The 23,741-nt window shown below is 43.6% G+C and overlaps 1 protein-coding gene across 4 annotated transcripts in view; it reads left to right on the forward strand.

Moving 5' to 3' along the window:
• Positions 1-1,238: 1,238 nt before the first annotated feature.
• The window catches only part of ADPGK (ADP dependent glucokinase), a 32,050-nt gene continuing 9,547 nt past the window's right edge, over positions 1,239-23,741 (forward strand). For 2 of the 4 annotated variants that reach the window (XM_068964961.1, XM_068964962.1), the window contains exons 1-4: positions 1,239-1,471; positions 9,051-9,276; positions 12,778-12,840; positions 21,929-22,049. In XM_068964961.1, coding sequence (XP_068821062.1) covers positions 1,239-1,471; positions 9,051-9,276; positions 12,778-12,840; positions 21,929-22,049 — 643 coding nt within the window. The remainder of the gene's footprint in view (positions 1,472-9,050; positions 9,277-12,777; positions 12,841-21,928; positions 22,050-23,741) is intronic. The other 2 variants (XM_068964963.1, XM_068964964.1) reach the window with 1 other exon arrangement.

Below are 23,741 nucleotides of genomic sequence, written 5' to 3' on the forward strand. Positions count from 1 at the left end.
TCTGTAATAGCCCAGATCGCTTCCTGTATGAACACCTCTTTTGAAAGGGATGTTATGGTCAGGTGGGCTGGGTGGGGTGAGACAGGGAGGGTAGATGACCAGGATGGGGAAATGCTGGGGGAAATGAAGCCAAATGCCCAAGATCAAAGCTAGAGAAATAAAGAACCACTGCCAAGCCCAAAGGTCAGGAGCAGAGTGGAAAATCGGACGCAGAGCCAAGGTCAGGAGCCAGCAGGACTGGAAAAATGGAAACCATCCAGGAACAAGACCAGGCCTGGCAAGACTACTGCTGAGAATAAGCTGGCAGCAAGCCTAGCTTCACTGACTCTCAACCGAGGCTCACACACAGAAGAGTCATAGTGAAGACAGGGTCTGCTGGGTTTAAGTCATGTAACCAAGGGAGAAGAGGAGAAACCGGGGTTTCTTATCGCAGGTCCAGAACCCCTTGTGTTGTACACAAGATTGTGTGCATTTGTGCATGTTCTGAGGTTGTTAAAGGGAACAGCGCCCCCAAAGGGTTATTTTAAGGTTCGAAGCTGATCATCCAGCGAGGACAATCCCTGCGGACTCCCCTCAGTCTCGGCAAACGCCCCCAAGCAGCTGCAGGTCTCGGTCACCCTCCAAAGGCACAGAATCCCCCTGCCACTCGTGTCCCCAAGGGCTCACAAGCAGCGCTGCTGCCATTGTATTCCTCCGGGGAGCGCCAAGCCCCGGGTCTGAAAGAGGGTGAGTTTAGCTAACAATGGAGGATGGACAGACGGGCAGAGGGACCGATTAAAACAGGGGGAGTGTGATTTGTGCCCCTCTGAGGAACTGAGGGTTCAGCTCAAATGGGAACACCGACAGGCTCAAAGACTGACATGAGGTTTACCCGCTTCTTCAAAATCGGTCTGGTTTATCCTACTAGGAAAACAAACGGATCCTTGCCTCTCTATTTTTGGGTACGGATGGAGTTCTGGGAAAAGGTACAGCGCCCGGACAGGCATTATGGCCTTTGTCCAACCTCCCTCAGAGACTCAAAACCGCGCGCGCCCCCAAGAGCTAAGATTCCGACCAAGGAAGAGGAGTCTCCGCCCCTCTCCACCGCCCCGTCGCGCCCCGCCGCGCCCCGCCCAGCCGAGGGACCACGACGCGCCGGCGTGACGTGGCGCGCGAGTCTGCGTCGGCGCGTGCTGAGCCCGGAAGAGGCGCGGGCCGGGCCAGGAGGTGTTCTCCGCCGCTTCCACGCGTCTGTCTCCATGGCGCTGTGGCGCGGCTCCGCGTACGCTGGCTTCCTGGCGCTCGCGGTGGGCTGCATCTTCCTCCTGGAGCCGCAGCTGCCGGGGTCGGCCCTGCGTTCGCTGTGGAGTTCGCTGCAGCTGGGGCCCGCGCCCGCGCCCCCAGGAGCCGGCTCCCCTGAGGGCCGGCTGGCAGCCGCCTGGGACGCGCTCATCGTGCGGCCGGCCCGGCGTTGGCGCCGCGTGGCCGTGGGGTGAGTGCCTGCGGGGCCTGCCTCTCTGGGTGTCTCCAGGAGGTGCGGGCGCTCTGGGCCTCTGGGGGCCGCCTTGGCGGAGGTCAGACGGCTTGGGAGCTGGGAGGTAGAGCCGGCGTGGAAACAGGTTCCTAGAGGTCCCCCGGAGGGCCCCCGGTGCTGGTGTCCACACCACCTGCCTGGCTGGAAGCGTCGCACGTCTGGGACGAGCCCCATTTGTCACTGCTACCGGGACTCACCAGACTGCTTTTTCCTCTGTGCTGGCCCCTGCACCTTCCTCGTCTCTGTAGGACCAACCCCTGCTAAGTCGCTTCAGTCGTGTCCGACTCTGTGTGACCCCATAGACGGCAGCCCACCAGGCTCCCCCGTCCCTGGGATTCTCCAGGCAAGAACACTGGGGTGGGTTACCATTTCCTTCTCCAGTACATGAAAGTGAAAAGTGAAAGTGAAGTCGCTCAGTCCTGTCCGACTCTTAGGGACCCCATGGACTGCAGCCCACCAGGCTCCTCCATCCATGGGATTTTCCAGGCAAGAGTACTGGAGTGGGGTGCCATTGCCTTCTCCGGGACCAGCCCCTAGAACCAGCCTAATAGCCTCTTGGAAATCCCGCTCAGCCTGACTCGGTAAAGTTCAAGTCGCTTTCATTCCAATCTCGGCTCTTCTGGCGGTTACTCCTTTGCAGTCAGAAATGCTTGGTCTTTCCATTTCAGTGGCACTCTCTTGCTTCTGAACTACTTGAAGGTGTGGTCGCTGTCTTTAGCTGCTGAGTTTCTTTATGCCTTGTTTTCGCTTCCTTAATGCCATAGTCTGGAGACCACCACTCTACTGAAACTTCTCTCTCAAAGCTTATCTAAGCCTTGTGGGTTTTCATAATCAGCTTCCACTTTTAGTCTTCACTGTCAGCTCTCTGCAGCCTTCCACACATTAAGCATGCCTTCTCCTTGAAACTCTTTTCTTCCCCAGATTTCAATGACATTGCAATTTTAGGATTCTCCCAAATCACAGTGCCTCCTTTATATTCTCCTCTTGCTTATAAGTAAATTATTCCCTCTACGAATTTTAGTTCTTGTCTAAGTTCAACTTGAATATCTTGCCACAAAAGCAGATCTTCTACCAAGCACGCTACTAGTTCTGTGAGTATTGGGACCACAAAGGGTAAGGTAAAGCAGAGTTATCATGAAGATTAAATTATCTTTGTTATTTAGCATAGTGTCGACTTTAAAGAGCAGACAGCTAATGTTAGGTAGTACTTATATATATGTTAACATTTTTACTGTTTCTTCATGTGTATCTTCTTTTAACTCTTCTTTCAAGTTCAGGCACTTTCACCTGTATCCTTATCAGCTTAATTGTCCTCCCTGGTTTTGTGAGTCTTCAGTCAATTCGTGGGCTTTCCAGGTGGTGCAGTGGTAAAGAATCTGCCTACCAATGCAGGAAATGCAAGAGACATTTTCTTGCATTGCAAAATGCAATGGGTTTGATCCCTGGGTTGGGTAGATCCCCTGGAGCTATTCTTGCTTGGCAAATCCCATGGACAGAGGAACCTGGTGGGCTGCAGTCCATGGGATTGCAAAGAGTCAGACATTACTGAGCACACGCTTTCAATAAATATTCATTAACTACATGGTATGCGGCAGGTCCATGCTAAGTTCTAAGAATCCGGGGATGGATGAAGCAAGGTCCCAGCCTCATTTTTTGGAAACAAATATGTTCATTATTGCATTAGTTCACTCAGGCTGCCGTAACAGAGGACCTCAGACTGGGGGCTTAAACAGCAAAAATTTATTTTCTCACAGTTCTCCAGGCTGATAATCTAAGAGGAAGTCCTCTCTTTCAGGCTTGCAAATGGCTGCCTTCTCACCGTGTTCTCACATGGCCTTTATTCATGAGCACTTCCGGTGTCTCTTCCTCTTCTTAAGCTGACAGTAGTCCTATGGATAATGGCTGCATACATGCGTACTCAGTCACCTCTGACTCTTTGTGACCCCAGGGGCTGTAGCTCACCAGTCTCCTCTGTCCATACAAGAAGACTGACTTGCCATTTCCTGCTCCAAGGCATCTTCCCAACCCAGGGATCGAACCCTCACCTCCTTTGTCTCCAGCTCTGGCAGGCAGGTTTTTTTTTTTTTTTTTAAACCACTGCACCACCTGGGAATCCTGGATAATGGCCTCATTTAACCTCAATTACTTCCTTAAATAGTCCCTATCTCCACATATGGTCACATTTGTGGTCAGGGCTTCAATATGAATGGGGTGGGGTGGGGGAGAGGGACATAATGCTGTCCATAACAATTTTTAAAAAGTGCTTTCTTGTGTCCCAGAGAATAACTAGTAATTCTTCCCAGGATGAGGTTTCAAGAGAAGCTCCATCTACAAGCTGACAATCCATTTGCTATTGCTACATCACACATTACCCCACAACTTAGCTTAAACCAATGGTCATTTTATTCCATGATTCTGAGGTTCAGTTGGGCTCGGCTAGGCGATTCTTATTTGGGGTTTCGTGCAGTTTCAGGCAGATGACGGCTGGGCCTGGGATCATCTCAAGGTGTTGATTGTTGTCGTCAGCTGTGACCTAAGTCGTGGTTTTACCTGAACACATACAGGTGGTTTCTCTTTGTAACTGTTTAGCTTTCTCACCGCAGGATGACTGGGTTAGGGGAAGGAATTCCCCAAGAGGACCGGGCAGTAGCGTTAATGCCTTTTATGACCTAACCTTAAAAGCACACAGTGTCACTTCTCCCATAGGCTCAGGTCCAAATGGTTTTGAGGAGACGGGACAGAGAACACACCTGGGAGGGAGGGACGTCAGCGTCTCATTGTAAAATGAACACGTGGGACGGGACATCTTGTGGCCACCTCGGAAAATATATTCTGCTACAGTGACTTGCATGGCTCAGGCCCTGGAGAAAAAAAGAATTTATCCACAAGAAGGCTGGGGAATCAGCCCACCTGGGAAGAGAGAACCAAATGTGAAAAGGTATTTGGCTTGTTTGGCAATAGCAGGTTGGTCCTGTGTTTAGGGCAAGGACTTTATAGATGTCAAGCTGAATCTGAAAGGGGCCTTATGTGTCAGTGTGGGTGATGGGAAAACCATAAAAGTTTATAAGCAGGTACAGTCCATGGAGTCGCAAAGAGCTGGACGCAACTGAGCATGAATGGGCGTGCACACACACAAATGATGCTGAGTCCTTTTCACAGACTTAACTGGAGGAATGGAAAATTTGAGAGTGGTTCTGACCTATTTGACTGCTTCACGTTATTTTTGTGGGTAACAGACTAATAAAGAGGAAAGTCTTGAGACCCTGACACTAGCTACAAAGCCATAGAGCTTTATCTTGTTTGGCATTGGCGCTAAACAGGTGAGATTTGACAAGAGGTTAGATGTGGTAGAGTAAATAGAGGCAGTTCCAAATGACACGTTCTTAGTATTGGGGATATTATAACTTCGTGTAGGCAGACACATATATTGTCAAGCTTTCCTAGTGGCTTAGTGGTAAAGAACCCACTTGCAGTGCAGGAGATGTGGGTTCAGTCCCTGGAGAAGGAAATGACAGCCCACTCCAGTATACTTGGCTGGGAAATCCCGTGGACAGCGGAGCCTGGTGGGCTACAGTCCATGGGGTCACACAAGAGTCAGACACAGCTTAGCATATATACTGATTTGCCCATGATCTCACAGCTGTCAGGTGCCAGAGGTGCAGCTTAAACCTGTTTGTGGCTCTATGTGCCACATTGTTGCCATGAAGAGAGATTAAGGAAGGAACCAGTATGTGGTGAAGGGGAACCAGTTTGGTTTCAGAGGGGAGAAATGTGCATGCCTATAGGATTATAGAGGAAGCTGAGCCCTCAGCTGCTGACAGCTAGAGGCTGTAGTTGAGGAGCATGGTCGCAGTTTGGAGACTCCAGCACCTAGGTTGAGGCCAGAGGCTAGACAGCATCACCCAGGAAGAGAACAAGAAGGGAAGGTAAATGGCAGGGGTGGGGGAGGGGTGGGCACTGCCATGTAAGGGCCTGATGGGAAAGGACCAGAGAAATAAAGGAGCGGTTTCAAGAAGATGGTCAATGGCAAGCCCACAGCCACATTTTTCTAAAATGTATGCTGCCTCCTCTGCTTCAGAATCGGGCTCTGGTCCTAAGACTTGTTGGGTGCATGATGAATCCCTCATTTTAGCACTCATTCTCCCTCACCTGCTGCACTCTGACCTTTGAAACCTGCCTTGCTCTTCTTGGACCATGTTCAGACTCTCCTAACTGGATCACCATTCCTGTTGTGTCCAGGCACAAGGTTAATCCCTTATTCTATGTCTTTGTGCATGCTCCTTGTGGCTTTCAATGTCAGATAAATCTGGGTTTGAATGTGGGCTCCTCCAGTCATGACCTTGGAATGTTAGTTAGCCCCCAGCCTTACTTTTCTCAGCTGAAAGCAGTGATGACTACTTCCTATCTTAGAATGTTTTGCAGATTGGTGTGGTCTGTCTGAAAATGCCTGCCTTCTCTGTCCAGGGCATCATCCAGGGTGTGGCCCAAGGACTACTGATCCTGCCCTCTTGGGTTTCTCTTCTCTGTGATTGTGTATCTTGGAGCGATTATGATTAGCTTTCATACTATCTCAGGCATAGTGTGAAAGCTGAAAAGAACCTTAGGAAACGTTTTACAGATGATAAAACAGAAAGGAGGTGATAAGAACCACGGTCCTTGTCTTTAAGGAATTTACAGACTAGAAGAAACTATTCCTCTTTCCCACCCCAACCCCAAATCTCTGATAATATGCCTGGCAGCCCTGGCTCCCGGTGCCCTCTGCTAGCACAGCTACTTGTGTAGGCATTCAGCGTCGGTTACCTCATTTTACCTTCCAGTTGTTTTATCTGTGTCTGTGTTTTCTCAAAACTCACATTGTAATCTTTGATACATTTCTGTGAAATTCTGTGTAAGTGTCAAATGAACATAATTTTGTCTTCTGGTTTTTTTGTTCTGCCCACATACTTCTTTTCCCTATAAGTAGTATGGTTGTTTACATTTTAGTATGCTGTTGAATTTATGTAAGTGCAGAGAAAGATTCCTGTTCTGTTTGAAGCATTATAAAATATAACTAGAAAGCAGGGGTAAAGGTACTTTGTTTGGTATCTGGCACACAGTAGGGTACAGTGATTTTATTTTAATAGCTACCAAGTAAGTTTTTTCCTAAGATTTTCCTCTTTAGTATTCATGGCGTAATTAGGTGGGGGATGGAAAATGTTCCTGTGGTAGTTACATTGTTTAAACTCAAAATTAGTTCGGTTGGGTTTCGTTTTGTGCTGCAAAATGTGCTAAATAGTGTTCTTTTTGGTTTTGTCTTTTGTAACTGGAACTTTCTCCATTCTCATCTTTAAGAAATCAAATTACTTAAGTTCTCAGCAGAACTAGATTCGAAAGTGATGTGTTTATTGACGTCTATTTTGAAGTCGTTATTTCCAAATATGGGTACATCCCTTGGTATCTGAACCTTTGCTATGCAGACTCAGGACCCAAATCCATTTAGATACATTTATTTTAGGTAGGACTGCTTCATGGAAATAATGTCCCACACTATCCAAACTTTCACTGTGTGAACATTGGAAGCCTTCTGGAGTCTGAGAGCCAGGGATACCTGTATTCCTTTTAAGCTTCTACCCTTCAGACATCTAATGTGATGTCCAGTAGAAATAAAGGACACTCCGTGTGAGGTGCCATGGAGACCAGTTTACAAGGTGTGTGGTTAGCATCATGTAAGGCTGTGACGTGCGGTCAGTGTGTTTTATGTGCTTTGTATGATAGGTAGACTCACTCAGGTTATGCTTTCCCAGTTGACCAGAGTAATTATGTATGTTTGACTTCAAAAGAATAAGACCATTTGAGTATTTAAATGCTGTATGGTAGGCAAAAACCTCTTAAAAAATGTGGGATTCATAGGAGAAGAGTTAATAATAGAATCTTAATGAGAATGTAGTCAGTTTTGTGTGGTGAGGAGGGCTGTGTCTCTTCCAGCCCTTGTAAACCTCCCTTGAGTGATGTAAATGATATCTAACCCACATGAGGACCTTTTAAGAATTATTTGTTCAGTTCTAAAAGTAATGTATGCTTATCAATATTAAAATACATCTAATGAAAAATAAAATTCCTCTCCCTTCCTGCAGTCTCTTTCCTCATCTTTAGAGCTGGCCACCATTAACGATTTGGTGATCAAGAGATTTTTAAAGGAGACTAGAAGGGAGACATTGTGGTTATATATTATACACCAGAATCCAATCCATTGGGCCTTCTTGATGGATGAATTTACCCTCTGATTTCATGAAAAGTGAAAATGAAGTCACTCAGTTGTGTCTGACTCTTTGTGACTCCATGGACTGTAGCCTGTCAGGCTCCTCCGTCCATGGGATTTTCCAGGCAAGAATACTGGAGTGGGCTACCATTTCCTTCTCCAGGGGACCTTCCCGACCCAGACTCTACCATCTGAGCTACCAGGGAAGCACACAACTTCTGGTTTCATAACTACTTGGAACTAATGTGGAAGGGAAGCCTCCCTTGTCACCCAAAGCCTTTTCATTTGGTCATCCAACCCCACTGGCCGGGATGGCAGAGGCAGGAATAAAGGTGCCCGGGGACCTCATCTACCTGCCCAGAGTATTTGGAACTTCTTTTTTAAGAATTGGCTTTTGGAAAACACACACACACACACACACACACACACACACACACACACACACACACACACACACACACACACACACACACACACACACCACACACACACACACACACACACAACACTGAAAAGGTAAGCCACAACTTCTCCATGCATGCATGGGAGAGGTAGGGCCAGACAACCTTATGTGTATTTTATAAATCTGTATGCCTTAACCAGGTGATACCACACTGACTGCTTACTAGTATTTAAAGTTCATGATGAACACCTGCCAAGTGTTGAGTTGTTACAAGGCTGCAGGTGCACTTAAGTCTTTAAGCCATCACTCAGCTCTCAGTTTCACCTGGAAGTAAGTAGTCAGTGTATCTTACCACCATCCTCAGCTGTCTTTTGAGGGAAGGTGGCTCTTGACCAAAACTTTTACTTTGCTTACTCTGTAGCAAGCAGTGTTCCTAAACATGTATTATCTTACTTGATCTTCACAACGGCCCTGTGAGTTAAATACTCATATTACACGATTTTAGAGAGGAGGAAACTGAAGACAAAGAAATTAAAGTGACTTGCCCAGGTCACACAGCCAGGGTGAATCCAGGCAGTTGGCTCTGCCATGATTTTCTCAGAAATGGTATATTTGTGTTACGATACTTCGTTCTGAAATGCTGAGCACTTGTCTTCTCTCTTTGTAATGAGTGTAAAAGTTTATCAAGCTACTGCCAGGATAAGACATACATGTCCAGATAAAGTAATCCTCCTTCCACCATATGCTGTTTGCCTTCCAGGCCAGGTTTCAGATCCACTACCTCTGTTTCTCTGTTTCAACACAGGCCTCTGAAACATTTCCCTGGTGTTAAATGCAAAGCTGTTGCCCCAGTGCTTCTGTTTGTCTCTCACCATCTCTTCCTTCCTTCCTTCCAGCGTCAATGCATGTGTAGACGTAGTGCTGTCAGGGGTGAAGCTCTTGCAGGCACTTGGCTTGAGTCCTGGGAATGGGAAAGATCACAGCGAGCTGCATTCAAGGAATGATCTAGAAGAAGCCTTCGTTCACTTCATGGGGAAGGGAGCAGCTGCTGAACGCTTCTTCAGTGATAAGGAAACTTTCCATGACATCGCCCAGGTTGCATCAGAGTTCCCAGAAGCCCAGGTCTGTCTACCAGTGGTAAATTAAGATAGGGTGGGAAAAGATACTTTGTATGGTTTCTAGGAGCAACCAAGCAGCTCTTCTCCAGTTCGCCCATAGAGGGTGATTGTTGGCAATACAGTTCTGTAGTGTTTTTCTCTTTTTGGAAAAGTGTGTCTCTGACCTTCCTTTAACTCCGCTGTTGCTAGTCATTTCAATTCAGCCAACATTAACGAGGCCTACTTACTAAAATTTTAGTCCTGAGTTACCCATGAGATTGCTCTTCTTTCCTGTTACTCAGGTTTAAAGTAGGAAAATGTCTACTCCACAGTTGTTTGGGTACTGCTTGGCTGATACCATGCAGTAGTATTAATATGGCTCAGTTCTTCCTGAACCAAAAAAGGCCAAACCCACAGAGAAATAGTGACAGTGTCACTCCTCCTTTTCCCATATTGTAACAGTCAAAAATGTCTCCCATCATGTCAGATGTTTCCAGGGTCTGGCCCATGACCCTGAGAAGGGATGCAAAATCACCCTGATTGAGAACCTCTGGTCTAGTTTGGTGGCTCTCTGACCTGAATGCGCATCAGAGTCATGTGGAAGGTATTGAAACACACATTCCTGGGCTGCCCTTCCAGAGTTCTGATTAGTACATGTGGGGTGGTTCCAGGAATTTACCCTTACAGCAAGTTTCCTGGTTATGTTGATGCTATTCTGAACACCTTGTTCTGAGAACCTTTTGTCTACAGGGTAAAGACTGTCAGAGATAGAACTTAGGAGTCTCCTTACCCACCTGGTGGTCACAAACAAGGCTCTGGAGCCTGCATGGTCCAGACACTTCTTGAAGGCTCACACACCTCTTAAGGGCAGGATTTTGTTGTTCAAGCATCTCTTTTACGCCCACTGCATCTCATGAGCATCTCATCCCCAATTTTTACCTAAAATCTTCTCTTACCCATCACCCCAGTCTGGGTGTATTTCTCACTTGGGGAGCTCTTAAAGTTTTTTTTATTCTTCGGAAGCCACCCATTTGAACATTAGCAGTGGGCGCAGGTATTTCCCAGCTGAGTTTCTCAAGGAGACAGCAAGCTGTTAAAACCTCAGTTAGTCATTTTGATAGCTGAATTTGGTAGTGAGATTCTGATCTTTTTTTTTTTCCTTTCTGTACACACAGCATGGCTTGTGGGATCTCAGTTCCCCAATGGAATCCTAATCACTGGACTACCAGGGAACTCCCAAGATTCTATCTTTTATGAAATAGTCTTGAAAGTTCTAACAAGATGGCAAATCTACTGCTTAAAAGTCTTTAAGATCGTAGTAACTAAAACACCAGTTTGCTTTCTGTTCTAGTCTTTTAGGCCTTTTGTTTCATAATGCAAATATTTTTTCTACAAAAATTTTATCTATCTTTTACATCATCAAAATTATTTCTTAACATTGTAAAACCTAAAATGTGTTGTTTATCTTCCACTAGTCTGACACTTCATTTGGTACTTTGTCAAACTCCCTTAAACTATAAGGCAGATGGACTGATAAACAGCACTTAATAATAACTATTATATGAAAACTCTAAAATCCACTACATGGAATCTTAATGTTTCTCCTGGGATTTTTAGTAAATTCTTCTAGCCATCAGAGTTAAATAAAAAACTAAGGTTAACATGTTAAAAGGCCAGATTTCAGCCTGTATATCACAAAGTTTCAAATTTATCTCTAGAAAGCCATACTGTCCCATCTGAATCCAGTGATCCGTCAGCACAAAACTTGGCTGGACTAAAAGTGTTGTTGAGCATCTAGAATTGAGTTGTTTAGTCTGTGCCTCTACATGGGGCTAGGGACTAGAGAGGTAAGGTGATAGCATTCATTCCTTCCAGACAGGGCTGTTGATGCAGTTTCTCAGCTTACATAGTAGAGCATCAGCTTTATTTCCTATTTGTCAGGTTTCCAGAGCATGTGAATCCATCCTTAAAACAAAGGAGTACGAGAATTCTCTGCTCTTCTCCTTTAGTCCTCAGCTGAGAGATGTGGTGTGTCTTCTTTTAGAACTCATTTCCTTTCCTGATGCATCAATGTGTGTTTCTTCCTTTCTCAAAATCTGGCAGCAGTTACTGAGCAGTTGCTGTGAGAAGACAGTCCTTGCCCTGAAGGAGCTAGACATGTCCCCAGATGACACTAGCGCAAGAGGACAAGGGCTGTAGTGGAGGTCTGTTCTGAGTCTAGAGGTGGCAAGTAGCAAAGGATCCGTAGTCCTCTCTGGAAGGAGGATTGTGGAGATGGAGGTGACCATAGGGAAAGGGCAACAGAAAGCAGTACAGAAGAGGTGACGTTACAGCTGATACTTGAAAAGTGATACTTGAAAAGTGATCCCTGACCAGTGAGTGAGAAAGGGGAGCCATCCTGGTCAAAGCAGCAGCATGTGCTTAAAGGCATAGACACAGAGAGGAAGGCAGACTTGGAGAGCTGTAGACAGGTAGAAGCAGAAAGGAAAGCAGGGGACAGATCAAGACCCGTGTACTTCACTTAGAGTTGGATTTTAAAACTGATTGAAGAAGATACATGTATCCCAGTGTTCATAGCAGCATTATTTATAGTAGCCAGGATAAGGAAGCAACCTTAAGTGTCCATCAGCAGATAAAGATGTGCGTGCGCACGCGCATGCATGTAATAGAATATCACTCAGCCATGAAAAAGAATGAAAGTGTGCCATTGTAGCAATATGAATGGACTGGGAGGGTATTATGCTTAGTGAAATCGTGTCCGAGAAGGACACATACTATATGATATCACTTAGACATGTGGAATCTAAAAAATACAACAAACTAGTGAATGTAACAAGAAACAGACTCACAGATAAAGAGAACAAACTAGTGGTTATCAGTGAGGAGAGGAAAAGGGGGAAGGGGCAATAAAGGGGTAGGGGATTAAGAGGTACAAACTGTTAGGTATAAAATAAGCTACAGGGATATATTGCACAATATGGGGAATATAGAAAATATTTCATAATAACTATAAATGGGATATAACTTTGAAAAGGTGTGAATCACTACATTGTACCATTGTAACATATATCAAATATAAGGGAAAAAAAATTGAGAGTTGGATTTTAGATCATTGTAGTATCGAACAATTTTCAGGAGGAGACTGACATAGTTGTACACTCATTTTAGAAGGATCACAGTGCAGAAGATAAAGTCTGTCCATACTTGTATTTCCTTTTGTTTCATTTATCTGTTCTGGCTGCCTGGAAGCTCAAAGCCAAGGTTGATCTACAGTTACGGCAATTATACTGTTTTCCAAAGGTAGCAATTTGTTGTTTTTTTTTTTTCACCTTTCCTTATAACTCATTGTCTCCTCATCTGTGGAGTTAATGTTTTTATTAACCCCATCTGTGTGTACTTGTTGTAAAGTCACCTCAAATTTTTGGGGGGAAAAAATGGAGTATAATTAAATAAATCAAAACATTATTAAGCTTGAGTAGCATAGTTATGCTAAAAAACTGCCTAATAACCTTGAACTGTCTTACAGCACTATGTAGGAGGAAATGCAGCTTTAATTGGACAGAAGTTTGCAGCCAACTCCGATTTAAAGGTAAGTCAGATTCCCAGATTAAAACCTATGTCCTTCACTAGTATTGCAGTAATTTTAGGGGCAATACTAAGTACCTGTCCATTCCTTGATTCAACTTGCCTGGGATTCTCATTAGGAATATAGTCATCGAAGGAGAGGAGTGGTAGCTAATGATTCCTGAATGTTTGCTACGTGTCTAATGTTGTCTCCAGTGTGTGACCTTGATTACCTCATTTAATCCCTGCAATAACCTATAGGGTCATAGATACTGTTGTTGGTACTGTTATTGTCATGCTTTCTATGTGAAGCTTGAGGCATAGAGAGGTTTACAGCTAGAACAATTGTATTGAACAAATAAAACGGTTGTAACCTCAGACCCCAGAGTCCATGTCCTCGAGTACCTTACCAGGTAGTCATTAAGAGCATGTGGGGGCTCTGGAGTCAGTGCCTGAGGCTGGGGATTGTGCAGTGATGAGAGAAGACTTAGTTGGCTGATTCTTGAGGCTGGATCCAGAGTGTTAAAAACAAAGGCCACTAGATGGGGGTTGTTAGGGTCATGTCTTCAAGTCTTATATCATTTGGTTTAAGTAGAAGTAAAATCACTGCTATTTTCAAAATAGCTTCTGAGTAAGAAGTTCTTTTTTTTTGCTGCAAGTGGAATAGGTCCGAGAGGGAAAGCCAACAAGGAGGTTATTGCTGTTGTCTTGTAAAAGCAATCATTTTGCAGCGAGACCACAGCACTAACCTCCTTGCTGGCTTTGGCTCAAGTAGCCAGAAGACGAGAAACATGTCTGTCTAAAGCCTAGTGGAATCACTTGGTGATAGACCATATGTAGGGACAAAGAAGGTAAGTTTAACAGAGATGGTTCTGAAGTAAATGAACCTGAGAAGTGCAGAATAGATGTGACTACTGACGATGGAGAGAGGAAACCAACAGTTCCTAGGGGTGCAGAATCAAAAGTGCAGAGGCGGACCCAGAAACACAGATAAATGATCAACAGTTTGAGGGGACAAAATTCATATGGACCCACAGCGTACACCGAGAGATGGATGTGCTTCGATACAGAGAGCATATTAAAGTGTGGGCATTCACTTTTTTATAAGGATTAAAGTTTTAATAAGAGATTACAGTGGGAAATTTCTTTGAGTCACTGTCTTTATAGATAGTAATAAACTCTCAGACAAAGAATATTTGAAGTTCCAGAGCTGATCTTTAGAAGTATTGCTATCTAATGGATGGAAAAGAAGATCAATCATAAGCTCATTGGAGAGAACCCAGGCCCTTTGTATCAGAATCCTGGGCATTTGTTTGCGTCCCTAGAAGAATGCCCTCTTGACCCTGAGAAGTAATTTAATTCTGTCCCTGGAAGTTCTAGGTTAGATGTTCCTTTCAGTATTTCCTCCTCTGAGACCAGTATTTGCTGTTGGTCATTGGAGAAGCTGGGCCTGAGACCAGTCCAATTGGAAAGTATTCTGGTAAGAAAAAGGGGAAGGGAAAAAAAAAAAAAGAGTCTAACCTTAGTAAAAGATTGAGGGGAAGAAAAGGGTATCTGTTACTCCTTCATCAGATTGTTGATCTTCATAATAATCTGATGAATTTAGGTATTACCATCCTTTTAAAGAAAGGAGGTCCAGAGAGGTTAAGTAATGTGCCCAGGGTCACCCAGCTGATGGTGGGTGATAAAACAATAAAGCCAGGATTCAAACATCAGGCTCTGCCTTGACCTCACCACCCTATACTGCTGTCTCAGATTCAATTTAACTTGCTGAAATGCCTCTCAACATGACCAAGTGATATCTAAAAACAACCACAGATTAAGGAGAAGGAAATGGCAACCCACTCCAGTGTTCTTGCCTAGAGAATTCTGTGGACAGAGGAGCCTGGTAGGCTGCTGTCCATGGGGTCACACAGAGTCAGACACGACGGACGCGACTTAGTATGCATACGTGCAATGGAGAAGGAAATGGCAACCCACTCCAGTGTTCTTGCCTAGAGAATCCCAGGGACAGAGGAGCCTGGTGGGCTGCCGTCTATGGGGTTGCACAGTCAGACATGACTGAAGCGACTTAGCAGCAGCAGCAGCAGCATTTTCCATAGGTAATAATAATCATTAACATTTTCATAGTTCTTACTGTTTTCCCAGGCACTGTCTTAAGTGCTTTACTTATATTAACCTATTTGATCCTCAGAAAGCCCTTGAGGGAGGTCTATTATCATCCCCATTTTGTAGATAGGAAAAATGAGGCATGAAGAAGTTAAAGCTGTTCAAGGCCACATACATAGTAAGGAGTGGAGCTAAAGTTTGAACCCAAGTAGTCTAGCTCCAGAGTCCAAGCAAAGACCCTGGTGAATATAATAAAGGCAGATGTTATGGAATGGTGAAATAGAAGCCAGATAACAGAAGAGAGCAGTGTCTTTATGAAATATATTCTGGAATTTAGCCAAGAAGGAGATGTTGGATCTTGGCAGATGCTGCTTCTGCATCTGTTGAGATGATTGTGTGGTTTTAGCTTTTTACTTTGGTAAATGGTAATTACCCTGATTTTTCAAACGTCAAACGAACCATGTATCCCAGAATAAACCTCACTTGCTTCTGATGTAGTACCCTTTTTATACATTGTTGGATTCAGTTTACTTACATTTTGTTTAAAATTTTTACATCAATTTCCCTGGGGGATATTAATCTGTATTTTTCTTTTCTCATATGTCTGTCTGATTTTAATATTAGGGTAATACTGACCTAATAGAATGAATTGGGGAGTATTTCGATTTTTTTAAAAAAAGTATTTGTGTGGAATTCACCAGTGAAGCCCTCCAGGCATAAAGTTTTTCCTGTTTGGTTTTTAGTGTTTTATTTTTCCATTTCACTTTGTTGTTGTTTTGGGGAGGGGAGATTAAAAAAATTTATTGGAGTATAGTTTATTTGCAATGTGGTGTTAGTTTCAGGTGTACACAAAGTATATCAGTTATACATATATTCACTATTTTTTTGAATTCTTTTCCCATATAGAGGCCTGAAGTTTTTGATGTGGGAAGGTGTTTAATGATTTGATAAAAAGAAATTCAGATTATCTACTTCTTGAGTGTGCTTTAGTAGTTTTGTCTCTCAGGAAATGTGTCCATTTCATCTAAATTGTTGAATTTATTGACTTGAAGTTAATCATAATGTTCCTTTACTCCTTTAAGTCTGTGGAATCTGTAGTGATGTTCTGTCTTTCCTGATACTGGTAATTTATATCTTTTTCTTTTTCCTTTTCCTTGATAAGTTTGGCTATTGGTTTATCAATTTTATTGATCTTTCCAATAAATAGCTTTCAGTTTCATTGATTTTTTTTTCTATATTTTTTTCTTTTCTATTTCATTGGTTTCTATTTGTTTTTAATTTAGCTTTCATTTTCTAGTTTCTTAAATTCGTGGCTAAGGTCACTGATTTGAGAGCTTCCTTTGTTTTCTGATGCAGGGTGTTTAGTGCTGGAAGAGTGAAGAGTGAAGTCGCTCAGTCGTGTCCAACTCTTTGCGACCCCATGGACTGTAGCCTACCAGGCTCCTCCCTCCATGGGATTCTCCAGGCAAGAGTACTGGAGTGGGTTGCCATTTAACGTCCCCCTCAGTACTATCCCCCAGATTTTGATTCTTTGTTTTTATTTTCATCCAATCCAGATGCTTTCTGATTTCCCTTTGATTTCTTGAGGTGAGGTATTTAATAGCCTATCTTGTGGGATACTTAGAAGTGTTATTTAGTTTCTAAATATTGAGAGGGTTTCCACATGTCTTTATATTATTGATTTCTATTTTAATTCCATTGTGATCAGAGAATATGCTTTTCTGATTCCTGTTAAATTTATGGAGACTTTTATGACCTTGCCGATAGTGTATCTTGGTGAGCACTTGGGTGGAGTGTTCTATCAATGTCAGTCAGGCCAAGTTGATTGTTTTCAAGTCTTCTAGAGTCTTCTGATTTTCAGTCTGCTTGATTTATCTACTATTGAGAGAGAGATTGACATCTTCTACAATAATTATAGACTTGTCTGTTTCCCTTGAAGTTCTGTAACTTTTTGGTTCATGTGTTTTTAAGCCCCTTTTTAGATGCATAACTGTTTAGAATTGTTTCATCCCTTCATGGACTGACTTTTTTTTATCATTACCAGGGATAAAGAAAATAATTTGATAATATTCTTTGCTCTGTAATCAATTTTGATTAAAATAGCCTTTCCAGTTTCGATTAGTGTCATCATGATATATCTTTTCCCATTTGTCTGCTTTTAACCTATTTGTGTCTGTATATTTAGAATGTGTGTCTTGTAAGGCAGCATACAGTTGAGGCTTGATTTTTAATGCACTCTGACATTGCTTAGCTTTTTATTTTTCTGGCTGCGCTAGGTTTTCGTTGCTGTGCTCGGGCCTTCTCTAGTTGCTGCAGGGAGGGGCTGCTCTCGCGGTGCACAGGCTTCTCTTATTGCAGAGCAACAGCTCCAGGCCGCGTGGGCTCATTAGTTGCGGTGCATAGGCTTAGTGGTCCCTCAGCAAGTGGAATCTTCCCACCAGGGATCAAACCCATGTCCTCTGCATTGGCAGGCAGATTCTTAACCACTGGACCATCAGGGAAGTCCTTCCTGTCTTTTAGTTGGGGTATTTAGACCATTTTCATTTAGCATCATTGTTGTTATATCAGGTTAAATTTAAATCTCACAGCTTGCTTCTTGTCTCTTAGCGGTTGATGGGATTAATGATGCACCTTTTTAGGTTATCACAGTCTGCTTTCAACTGACATTATTAAACCACCAGATGGAATGTAAGAACTTTACAGTAGTATGCCTTCATCTCTCCCCTCCAGTCTTCATACTGTTGTTGGCATATTTGTTACTTCTAGACAGACTGTACATCTCACACTATGCTGTTAATACTTTTCTTCAAATAGTTAATTATCTTTTAAAGACAGTTAAATAATAAAAAGATCTTAGGTACTTGGAGTACCATTCCTGGCATTCTTTGTTTGTTTAGATTAGTATTTCCATCTGGTATCTTCCTTCTGCCTGAAGGATTTCCTTCAATAGTTCTTGTAGTACAGGTCTGCTAGCGATTAATTCTTTCAGATTCTGTATATCTCATTGTTGCTCAGTCAGTAAGTCCTGCCTGAATCTTTATGACTCCAGGGACTGCAGCACCCAGGCTTCCCTGTCCTTCACCATCTCCTGGAGTTTGCTCAGACTCATGCCCATTGAGTTGGTGATGCCACCCAATCATCTCATCCTCTGTCATCCCCTTCTTCTCCTGCCCTCAATCTTTCCCAGCATCAGGTAGCCAAAGTATTGGCGATCCAGCATCAGTGCTTCCAATGAATAGTCAGGATTGATTTCCTTAGAATTAACTGGTTTGATTTCCTTGGTGTCCAAGGGACTCTCAAGAGTATTCTCCAGCACCACAGTTCAAAAGCATCAATTCTTCAGCACTCTGCTTTTTCTTTATGGTCCAACTCTCACATCTGTACATGACTACTAGAAAAACCATAGCTTTCACTGTATGGACCTTTGTCAGCAAAGTGCTGTCTCTGCTTTTTAATACACTGTCTAGGTTGGTCATAGCTTTTCTTCTAAGGAGCAAGCGTCTTTTAATTTCATGGCTGCAGTCACCGTCCACATTGATTTTGGAGCCCAAGAATATGAAATCGGACACTGTTTCTACTTTTGCCCCGTCTATTTTCAATGAAGCGATAGGACCAGATGTCATGGTCATAGTTTTTTGAATGTTGAGTTTTAAGCCAACTTTTTCACTCTCCTCTTTCACCTTCATCAAGAGGCTCTTTAGTTCCTCTTCGCTTTCTGCCATAGGGGTGGTGTCATCTGCATATCTGAGGTTATTGATATTTCTCCCAGCTTCTTGGTTCCTGCTTGTGATTCTTCCAGTCCAGCGTTTCTCATGATATACTCTACAGAGATGTTAAATAAGCAGGGTGACAATATACAGCCTTCACGTCCTCCTTTCCCAATTTTGAGCCAGTCCGTTGTTCCATGTCTGGTTCTAACTGTTGCTTCTTGACCTGAATACAGATTTCTTAGAAGGCAGGGAAGGTGGTCTGGTATTCCCATCTCTTTAAGAATTTTCCACAGTTTATTGTGATCCACACAGTCAAAGCCTTTAGAGTAGTCCACGAGGCAGATGTTTATTTGAAATTCTTTTGCTTTTTCTATGATCCAGTGGACGCTGACAATTTGATCTCTGTTTCTAGTGCCTTTTCTGAATCTGGCTTGTACATTTGGAATTTCTTGCTCCACCCACTGTTGAAGCCTAGCTTGAAGGATTTTGAGCATTACTTTGCTAGCATGTGAAATGAGCACAATTGTATGGTAGTTTGAACATTCTTTGGCATTGCATTTCTTCGGGATTGGAATGAAAACTGACTTTTTCTGGTCCTGTGGCCACTGCTGAGTTTTTTACATCTGCTGGCATATTGAGTGCAGCACTTGAACAGCATCATTTTAGGATTTGAAATAGCTAATCTGAAATTTTGTCACCTCCACTAGCTTTGTTCATAGTGATGCTTCCTAAGGCCCATTTGACTTCACACTCCAGAATGTTTGGCTCTCAGTGAATGACCACACCATTGTGGTTATCCGGGTTGTTAAGATCTTTTTTGTGTATTCTTGCCACCTCTTATTAATACCTTCTGCTTCTATTAGGTCCTTGCCATTTCTGTCCTTTATTGTACCCATCTTTGCAAAGAGTCGGACACGACTGAGCAACTGAACTGAACTGAACTTGCATGAAATGTTCCCTTGGTATCTCTAATTTTCTTGAAGAGAGCACTAGTCTTTCTCATTCTATTGTTTTCCTCAATTTCTTTGCATTGTTCACTTAAGGCTTTCTTTTTTTTTTTTTTTTTACTTTATTTTGCTCTACAATACTGTATTGGTTTTGCCATACATTGACATGAATCAGCCACGGGTGTACATGAGTTCCCAATCCTGAACCCCCCTCCCACCGCCCACGCCATATCCTCTCTCTGGATCATTCCCGTGCACCAGCCCCAAGCATCCTGTATCCTGTATTGAACATAGACTGGCGATTCGTTTCTTACATGATAGTATACATGTTTCTCCTTGCTCTTCTCTGGAACTCTGCATTCAGATGGGTGTATCTTTCTGTTTCTCCTTTTCCTTTCACTTTTCTTCTTTCCTCAGCTATTTGTAAGGCCTCCTCGTACAACCATTTGCCTTCTTGCATTTCTTTTTCTGTGGGATGGTTTTGGTTTCCACCTCCTGTATAGTGTTACGAACCTCCATCCATAGTTCTTCAGGCACTCTATCTACCAGATCTGATCCCTTGAATCTGTTTGTCACCTCCACTGTATAATCATACGGGATTTGATTTAGGTCATACCCGAATGGTCTAGTGGTTTTGCCTACTTTCTTCAATTTAAGTCTGAATTTTGCAATAAGGAGCTGATGATCTGGGTCAGCTCCAGGTCTTGTTTTTACTGACTGTATAGAGATTCTCCATCTTCAACTGTAAAGAATAAAATCAGTCTGATTTTGGTATTGACCATCTGTACCTCTGAAAACTCCTTTGGGCTCATTTGTACAGAGGGATTTGTAGGGCTTACCCAGTTTTTTTCTGTTTCATAGGTATCACTGTCCTTTGTGGCCCAGTGCCCAAATGTTCTGAAAACCGTTGTTTCATGTATTTTATCTGTTTTGTTGTGATTGTTTCAGGCAGGAGGGTAAATCTGGCCCTTGTTGTCTCACCTTGGAAGCCAAAATTCTAGCCAAGAATTAGAGAAAATAAATAAAATTACAGGGGTGAGACTTTTCAGATTTGGCAAACAGCAGACATGTGTCAAGGAGAGGGAGATGTATTTTTGCCCACTAGCTGGGATTTCTTAGATACATGAAAATGCCTCTGTACAAACAAGTGATTAATTAGCAAGTAAAAATACTTTTGGAAGCTTCTGATGGGGCATATTAAACCTGCACTGGTGATGATCATCTCTGAGGACTTTCCTTTGATTCCTGGTCCAAGCCTTCATGCCTCAGTGGTTTTGAGTCTGTCCTGGTCATGAGTGGGGCCAGAGCTGGCATGGCAGAAACAGCAGAAGGTGTGAAATGGCTTCTAGAAGGAACTGCCAGGAAGAGGCCCAGGTTGGAGTTGAAGAAAATGCTTTTTAAAAGTTGCAGCATACCTCCCCCCAAACTTAATGAACTGAAGCACTCTTTAATTCTTCTGCTGAGAAGTCAGTCCTGTTCACAAGGCAGCCTGACCCCACAAGTTAGGTCACTGGTTGATTAGAGTCTTGTGACCCTGAGGTTCTTTTCTATACTGTGTAAAAGTCAACCAGTTGCTTTTGTCTGGCAGCTTTGAGCAGACAGCACCCTGTATCTCTTTGCTTACACAGGATGTGAGTCAGTAAAGAAAAGAAAGTGAGGTACAGTGCATCTTAGTCTTCTCAGGCTGCCCTGATGACAAAATGCTGTAGACCAGGTGGCTTGAACAACAGAAATTTGTTTTCTCACAGTTCTGGAGGCTGGACAGCCCCAGGATCACAGTTGCAGCAGGGTCTGGTTCCTGGTGAGAGTTCTCTCTCCAGCTTGCAGACTGCTGCCTGCCTGTGTGTCCTTCTTTAATGGATGTAGTGGAGAAAGAGCAATCTCTTGCCCTCTCCCCCTTTTCTTCTAAGGCCACCAGTCCGATTGGATTAGGAACCCACCCTTATGGCCTCATTTACGTCCTGAAAACCCTTTCCAGTATCATCGACAGTTAGACCTTGACATGGAAACCAGGGGGGCGGGGGTAGAGGTGGGGAACAAACATTCAGCCCCTAACAGAGTGCCTGGGATTCAGCAGACGCACGAGTGCCTGTGTAACACACGTGGGTGCTTGACAAGGGTCTTTTGTCAGCTTCTCATTTCTGGGTACTTGGTGTCCATACCCTCCAGGCCTGCACCCTGGTAGGAGCTCTTCAGTCCATACCTCCAAACCAAAAGCTTTCAGAATTGGATTTGGAGTCCAGTGTTTTTTGTTGAAACAAATGAAAGTGCTGGATGTACCTTACTGAACAGATTTCATGGGAAAGGGGGCAGATCTCCTGATAGACTTCATATTGCTTGTCTCCAGGTTCTTCTTTGTGGTCCAGTTGGTCCAAAGCTGCATGAGCTTCTTGATGACAATGTATTTGTCCCACCAGAGTCATTGCAGGAAGTGGATGAGTTCCACCTCATTTTAGAGTATCAAGCAGGTAAGAGGAAATGAGTAAGTAATGGCGTAAGCCTGGTCAGAAGGCTGTGTGTTGTCAGGTGGGGGTGTGAATGTGCTAGAAATGTTTCTTTGTAAATTGGCAGGGCCCTGTTCATGCCTTACCACAGGTTTCCTGGTCCCTGGTCCTACAGAGCTGATAAAGGCCCTTGTCTCAAGGGAGAATAATGGAGAGTATTACAACACTGAATAAAGTTCCCAGGTCCTCAAGTATGATTGATCTGAACCCAAGAGAAATCAGGTGGTAGGAGAGCAGGCACCTTAAATGAAAATGTGTGAGACACATGTATATAAAGTTTTCCTTCATTACGAAGAAAAGAGAAGGGCAGGTAACATCTCTGAGCTCTGTGCTGGGTTCTGCCCTCGGCCTTGCTGGCCAGCTGTTCCAAGCTGCTCAGGATTAATTCCAGGCCTCTGGCAAACTTCCTTTGAAGGATTTTCCTTTCCTTTGGGTGCATTAGTGGAAGTGTTTTATATTTAACTACACATACTATTTCCCATTATATAATGTTGCAAGATTTATAATTCCAAATTCACCCCATCCTACCCCTACTAGATTTTATGTGTTAAACAGAACACAGATCTGATTTCTGAGAGATCCTAAATACCTGAATGTATTTTAATTGCTTGAGTCCATGTACTTGCTGTTGTGTCTTTCCTGTGCATAGAACTCTTGAATTTCTGATTCACATTATTAACTCAAGTTAAAGATTTAAGCATCTAAATAGACTAATTGGTACCTTAAAGCAGTACTTACTTAATAAGCATTAGCGAAGTACTTCCAAGTCTGACGCTTAAGAAACCCTTACCTACTAGAGTAATTGACTTTAAGAAATAAAATAGAGTGCATCTTAAAAATTACGCCTTCCTACAAGTACAAAAAGAGAATGTTTCTGTTTCTCTTTTGGATGCTTACTGGAATCGAGGGGGTTAGGAAGGGCAGAGTCTGAAAATTAGAGCCAGAATGTTGGACTGGGCAGTTCCCATCTGCACAGTTTTTGAGTTTCTCTCCATTTTCATGGGCGAGCAGAGTAATGGTTTTCAGTGCCTGAAGGCAGTGGTGAGCAGTGAACTGCTTCAGCGAAAGGCATGAGTCAGTCTGCTGACTGGAAGGGTCTAGAGCAGAAGGTGTGCCTTCGGGGCGCCACTGCCGCTGCTGCTAGTTCCACGCCTGTCTCATGTTCGCTTTGTTGGTGCTCCCTTCAGAACTTGTGGTCCCTGTTCCAGTCATTTTCCCTGGTGATGGCAGAGTGGAGAGAACTACCACCAAGCCTTCGGTGTATTTGACAGCTGTGCCTTGTATGTGCTAAAGAAGACAGCACAGCTTATCTTGAAGAGGTTGTTTCCATCCTTGGGTTTACAAGCTTCCCACTTTCGTTTTTCTTTTCCATGCCTTATTTCTTAGTACTAAGCAGTGGCCTTCCAGTCAGCTCAGTGTGAAGTTACATTTTCATCAGCCTCTGGAGGAAACCTAGTCTCGTGGCGGCAACCCTCAGGTCAGCTCTCTTAACATAAATCCATCCCCAGCATCTCTAACCTAGATGGATAAATTCCCAGACGGGATTTGTCAACATTTGTCCCTTCTCTCTTACCAGCCCTCCTCAGAGAAGCTTATTTTCAGGCTTTGGGCAGTGAGTCACTGCACTGGTTTTGCTGACTTACTGGCTGAAGGGCG

Source organism: Capricornis sumatraensis, chromosome 2 (genome assembly GCF_032405125.1).
Source record: "Capricornis sumatraensis isolate serow.1 chromosome 2, serow.2, whole genome shotgun sequence".
In the NCBI taxonomy this organism is placed as follows: Eukaryota; Metazoa; Chordata; class Mammalia; order Artiodactyla; family Bovidae; genus Capricornis; species Capricornis sumatraensis.